General features: G+C 60.6%; 1 protein-coding gene across 1 annotated transcript in view; it reads left to right on the forward strand.

Annotated features, from left to right (window-relative positions):
• The window catches only part of LOC112958876 (protein fosB-like), a 6,192-nt gene extending 2,612 nt beyond the window's left edge, over positions 1–3,580 (forward strand). Inside the window, exon 2 of the mRNA XM_026052815.1 lies at positions 1,651–3,580. Coding sequence (XP_025908600.1) covers positions 1,651–2,091 — 441 coding nt within the window. The 3' untranslated portion in view covers positions 2,092–3,580. The remainder of the gene's footprint in view (positions 1–1,650) is intronic.
• The last annotated feature ends 2,672 nt before the right edge of the window (positions 3,581–6,252 follow it).

A 6,252-nucleotide genomic window follows, 5' to 3' on the forward strand; every position in this document is an offset into this window, starting at 1 on the left:
GGAGATGTTGGAGGGGACAATGGTGTCCCCGGGGCCTGGGAGGGGTGGGTGGCTCCTATGGGTGCAGGTCTCAGATGTCGGAGGGGACAAGGGTGTCCCAATGGTTTGGGGACATTGGAGGAGGAAGGGTGGCTCCCATGGCCACCTTGGAGATGGTGAAGGCGATGATGATGTCCCCAGGGCGTAGGGGATGTTGGCGGGGGACAGGTGACCCCTCGTGGTGCAGATCTCGGATGTTGGTGGGGTGACGGTGTCTCCGTAGCTTGGCCGTGTTGAAGGGGACGGGGGCGCTCAGGGGTGCAGGTCCTGGGCATGCTGGAGGGGTGCTGGTGTCCCCGGGTCCTGCGGACAGATGGTCCCAGGTTCTGCGGACAGATGGTCTGCTGGGATGCAGACCCTGGGGACATGGAGGCTTGGAGGGGATGGCAGTGTCACCAGGGCTTGGACGATGGAAGGGCACGGATGGCTCCCATGGGGCAGATCCTGGAGACGTTGGAGCAGATGATGCCCCAGAGTCTCGGGGACATTGGAGGGACTGTGCCCATGAGCTGGAGATGGTGGAGTGGGAGAGGTGGCTCCTGTGGCTGCAGAACCTGGGGGCCTTGGGCAGGGACCTTATGGTGCAGACCCCAAGGCTATTGGAGGGGGTGCTGGTGGCCCCAGGGATGCTAGAAGGGGACAGGTGGCACCTGTGGATCAGATTCTGGCCATGCTGGAGAAGACAATGGTGTCCCCTTGACTCTGGAGAGGGATGGATGCACCCTTAGGGTGCAGATCCTGGGGACACTGCGGGGACACGCGTCCCCAGAAACGCATCCGTAGGGATCATCGGAGCTGGGAGCGAGGTGATGAGTTCCCCAGGAGCCGGGGCTGTTGGAAGGGCCGACACCATCCCCAGGTGTGGGGACATCGGAGAGGGACGCAAACGTCCCCGGCATCTGGTGCCACCAAAGGGGAGCAGTGATACCCAAGGCTCTTGCAGAAGGATGGGGACATCTCCTTGATGTGTGGATGTCAGAGGGGGACAACTCCATGCCCAGGGACACTGGCACAAGCTGATACTGCCCCCAGGAGCAGGGGGATATTGGGGGGAAGAGGTCCATGCCTGAGGAGCTTGGATGGGGACAAGAGTGTCTCCAGCACTCAAGGGACATTGTAGGGTTATGCTGATGTCCCCAGGAGCTGGTGCCATCAGAGAAAGACAGCTCCGTGGTTGGTGGCAGTGTTGGATGGGGACAATGATGTCCTCAAGAGCCAGGGGATGTTGGAGGAGGACCTGCTATCCTCAGGAGCTGGTGCCATCAGAGGGAGGCAGCTCCATGCTTGGGAATGGTGGGTGACAAGGATGTCTCCAGCAGCTGGGCCACCAGAGGGGGATGCCAATGGTCCCCAGGAGCTGCTGCTATTAGAGGAAAACAGATCCATGCTGGGCAGTGTGGGTTGGGAGCAGTGATGTCCTTGGGAGCCAGAGGACACGGGAACTGGTGCCACCAGAGGGCGCCAGATCCATGCTTGGAGATGTTGGATGGGGACAAGGATGTCCCCATCGCTTGGGGACACCAGGGGGGGAATGCCCATGCCAGCAAGAGCTGGTGCCCTCAGCAGGGTGGCCCCTTCCTCCCCTCCTCACCCTCCTCTCCACCCGGCCAGGAGACGGACCAGCTGGAGGAGGAGAAGGCGGAGCTGGAGTCGGAGATCGCGGAGCTGCAGAAGGAGAAGGAGCGCCTGGAGTTCGTGCTGGTGGCCCACGCGCCGGGCTGCAAGCTGCCCTTCGAGGACGTGGCCGAGCTGGCCGCCAGCGCCGGCGTGGCGGTGCCCAGCGCCCAGGAGGTGAGCTCTATGGGGCTGCCGGGCAAAGAGGAGCCGTTCCTGCCCATGGTGGTGGCCTTCCAGCAGAGCCAGGCCGCCGGCGCCCAGGGCTCCTGCCCCAGCTGCTGCTTCGCGCCCGGCCCGCCGCCTAACCCCTCCTCTACGTCTCCGTTTGTGTTCACCCACCCAGAGGGAGCCTCCTGCGGAGCCTCGCACCAGCGGAGCAGCGGCAGCGACCAGTCCTCGGACTCCTTGAATTCTCCCTCGCTCCTCGCGTTGTAAAAGCCCCCCCAGATGCCCTCCAGTTGCTCCACGCGTCCCTCTGCCCCCCTCTTTCCGCCCCTGTCGTGTCCACCGCAAACTCGGGGGGCTGCCGCCCTGGGGAGGGGGGCGGGTTGGTTCTGCGGCCGCTGATCCTACCTGTGGAGCGTCAGTTGGGTGGGAGCCGTGTGGCATCTCCGTTGTCCCCTCGAGAGGGGCTCTGTGGCCCGGCTGTGGTCCTTGAGGGGTCCAGGCATCCGCTCCATCATCCCAAGGGGTRTCCAGCCATCTTCCTCTTCTCCCGAGAGGTTGCCAGGCATCCTCTTCCTCAACCTAGAGGTGTCCGTGCACCATTTCCATCTCCATAAGGGTCTGAGCATCCTCTTCCTCATCCTYGAGGTGTCCGTGCACCATTCCCATCTTCCATAAGCATCTAGGCACCATCTTCTTTGGCCAACAGGTGTCCAAGCACCATTCCCATCTTTCTGTAAGGGTTTGGACACCATCTTCCTCATCGTTGAGGGGTCTGTGCACCATTCCCATCTTTCCATAAGRGTTTGGACACCATCTTCCTCATTGTTGAGGGGTCCATGCACCATTCCCATCTTTCTGTAAGGGTCTGAGCATCCTCTTCCTCATCCTCAAGGTGTCCGTGCACTATTCCCATCTTTCCATAAGGGTTTGGACACCACCTTCCTCATCGTTGAGGGGTCTGGGCAGCATCTCCCTTGTGCCAGCAGCTCCGTGAGGCCCCCGATCCCCCCAAGAGGGGCTGCGTGTCCTCGTCCTTGTCCTCGAGGGCTCGTGCAGCATCTCTGCTGCTCTCCTGGTTGGACCTCCAGCACTTTGGAGGTCCTCCTGTTCCGTTGGGGGGGGGCCATGCAGCATCTCCAGCATCCTCAAGGAGGCCATGCTGCATCTCCAGTACGCCGAGAGGGTCCAGGCTGCCTCTCTGCCCCCCAGAAGGGCCTGGGCATCTCTCCATCACCCTCGTGGTGTCTCCGGCACCTTGCAGGGCTTCCCCAGCACCCTGGGGTCCATGTAGTATCGCTCTTGCTGTTCCGGGGGGGTCTCCAGCGCCTTGCGGGGCCTCCCTGTCACTGTGGGGTCCCTGTAGCCTCTTCATCCTCCCAAGAGGGTCCCTGTAGTATCTTGGTGACCCCCTCGTGGGGGCTTTGGCGCCTTGGGGGTCACCTCCCTCACCCTGGGAGCCCATCCTATGGGCCTGGGGTGTCCATGCAACCTCCCCGACGTTCCGAAGGGGTCTGTGCGCGTTCTCCATCGCTCTTGGAGTCCAGTTGACGCCTCCAGCACCTCGAGGTGTCCATATGACCTGAAAGGGGGGAGACACTGTTGTCACCCTGGGGGGTCCTGAGGAYGCCCCATCACCTTGGGGGTCCCAGCACCATCTCCACCCCTCTCCAGAGCTGCTTGCACCCCCTTGCTGTCGCCCTGGGGTGGCTCTTCCTGCCGCTCCAGGGGGTCTCCGTCACCTTGCGGGAGGTTGCATGGCGCCTCTAGCACCTTGGGCTGCCCCCGTGTCCAAGGGGGGGCCCTGCCCTGTCCCCGGGCCCCTGCGCCGTCCCCCTCGCGTGCCCGAGCTTTGCCAGCGTTGACTCTGTTCTCTCTATATATATAATATATATATTTTTGTTGCGCGCGGCCGGCTCCGCGGGGCCGCCCGTCACCGGGAGATGTTTAATTTTTTATTATTATTATTATTATTATTATGGGCTGTGCTGTATTTGTGACTCTGGTCTGGGCGGGATGGGGGGGGTCATTGTGCGTCGTCCCCCCTTTGCCGCCGCGTCTGCGCTCGCCCCATCTGCAACGTGGCCAATAAAACCCGCTTTGGCTCTGCACCCGTGCCCGTCTCTGCTTCCCGCGTCGCTGGAGGGGGAACATGGAGTTCTGGGGGGTGGTGGAGCCCCATGGGGCCGTGGAGCTCTTGGGGGTGACACAGTCCCATAGGGACATGGAGCTCTTGGGGACATAGAGCTCATGGAGGTGACAGAGCCCTATAGGGACATGGAGCTTGTGGGGTGACAGAGCCCCCCAGGGCCACGGGGCTTTTGGGGACATTGAGCTCTTGGGGGTGACAGAGCAACATGAGGACATGGAGCTCTTGAGGACATGGAGCTCATGGGCGTTCATGCGGCCTCCCCGGGCCTCCATGCACAGCCGGCCCCCCGCGCCCTCTGGGCTTTGGTGCAGCCTCCCCGCATGAAAAACCCACGAGGAAGCCTTCCCCAAAACCTGTGACTAAGGTACTCTTGGAACAACTAAGCCCAAGATAGGGGCTGGGAGAGGTGGTAGTTCCAGACAGAGGCACTCGTTTTACAGGAAAGGTCCTTCAAGGTGTCATGACCGCCCTGGGGAGTCAATGGGACTCGCCCTCCCCTTGGCACCCCCAGAGAACATGGGGACACTGGTTTCAATGGGAACATCTTCTGAAGCTGATGTTAGAAACTTAGATGCCGTGGACATGATTTGTTACCATGAGCTTGGGCAAGAATAAGAGCAAAACCCAGGGGAGACCTTCAACTGTCCCCCTCTGAAATAACATTTGGGGCTCCCTACCTGCTAACACCCAACCTAGGAGGAAGGTGGACATAAGTAATATAGATTTGAAGCAATATGTGGGCAGAATACTTTGACTTGTGAAGTCTTCCCAACAGGAAGCCCAGCTCACACAGATCCTCTCCTTGGATTCTGCAGCTCATAACATCCAGCCAGGCGATCGGGTCTTGCTCAAAGAATGGGAAGAAGGACAAAGGAACCCACACAGTCCCTTGGTCAATGGGGAAAGGAGAGGGCACTGTGGCAGGGAAACGAGGATAAAAGGGGGGCTGTGTCCCCTGGGAACCTGAGACACCCCACAGGGACGTGCCCGGGGGACTCTCCCCTTATTCCAGTGAAGTTTTGGGTCTCCTCTGTCTCCTTTTTGGACATTCAGTTCTTGGACAGCGAGATTCTTCCACCAGCACCAACGTCCTCGCCATCAGCACCCTTTGCACTTCACTTTTTACTCCCATTTTACTGATTTCCCCCTTTCCTCCCCTTTTTTTTTCTTTCATTTCCCCCCTTTTACCCTTTATCCCCGTTTTTCCCTTTAGTTTTTCTCCCTCTTTTCTCCCCTTTTAACTCACTTCACTTTCCCCTTCTTTTAGCTCTTTTTCATTTCCCCTTCCTTTTGATTTTTCCCTTCATTTCCCCCCCATTTTAGCTCTTTTCCTTCATTTTTTCCCCTCTTTTATGTTATTACGTCCAATTGTCATCATTCCAATTAAGTTTCTCCACAGGTTTCCCCTCCTCCTTCAGCACTGAGGCACCTGAGGCCCTTCCAAACCCTCGGGGTGTTGGGAAGGAGTCTGGGAGCCTCTCGTGGGGACACGAAACTGAGGAAAAATTCCCAGAATTCCCTTTGGAACCCCTCGGATTTGAGCCCCTGGTGTCACGTCATCACGAATACCAACTCGTTGTGGCGTTAAGGTGTCGCTGACGGCGCTGGGTTGTTGTCCGAGGGTAAGATGAGGAGCAACAGGGAGAACGAGGAGTTGCGGCTCCGGCTGTCGTTGTCGCCGCCTCATGGCGGCCCGTGCTTCCCGCGCGCCCGCCGTCATGGCAACCGCCCCCCGGCACCGCCCACGCAGGGCCTCCTCATTGGCCGCGCCCGGGCGGCGGGGGCGAGCGGGGCCTTCTCATTGGCCGAACCCGGGCGGCGGGAAGCGAGGGGGGCCTCCTCATTGGCCGAGTCCGGGCGGCGGGAAGGGAGCGGGACCTTCTCATTGGTCGCGGCTACCGTGACGTAGTCCCCAAGGCAAGGTCAGCACGGACCATAGCAACGGTCACCAGAGGGCGGTGGGAGGGGGAAGTTCGCGCGTATCCATAGCAACGGTCACGTGGCCGCGCGCTCCTATCTGCGCAGCGCCGTGGTAACAGCGACGTCGCGGTGGGTGGGGCTTTGCGTCATCATCTATTGTTACCGGTGTTGCCCCTGCTCCGGCCAATCGGAGGCTTYCTTTGCGTTGAGCGCCATTGCGTCTGGCCAATCAGCGCGTTGGCGGTAAAATGGCGGCGTCCTGTGTGCCGCGCGTTCCCCGTTAGGGCTCGCCGCTACTTCCGGGCGCTGCGATGGCGGCCGCGGCTCTGCGCCGGGGCGCGGCCGCGCTGTGGGGCTGG

The sequence above is a fragment of the Nothoprocta perdicaria genome, unplaced genomic scaffold, assembly GCF_003342845.1.
Source record: "Nothoprocta perdicaria isolate Ctin4 unplaced genomic scaffold, notPer1 scaffold_914, whole genome shotgun sequence".
NCBI classification, from domain to species: Eukaryota; Metazoa; Chordata; class Aves; order Tinamiformes; family Tinamidae; genus Nothoprocta; species Nothoprocta perdicaria.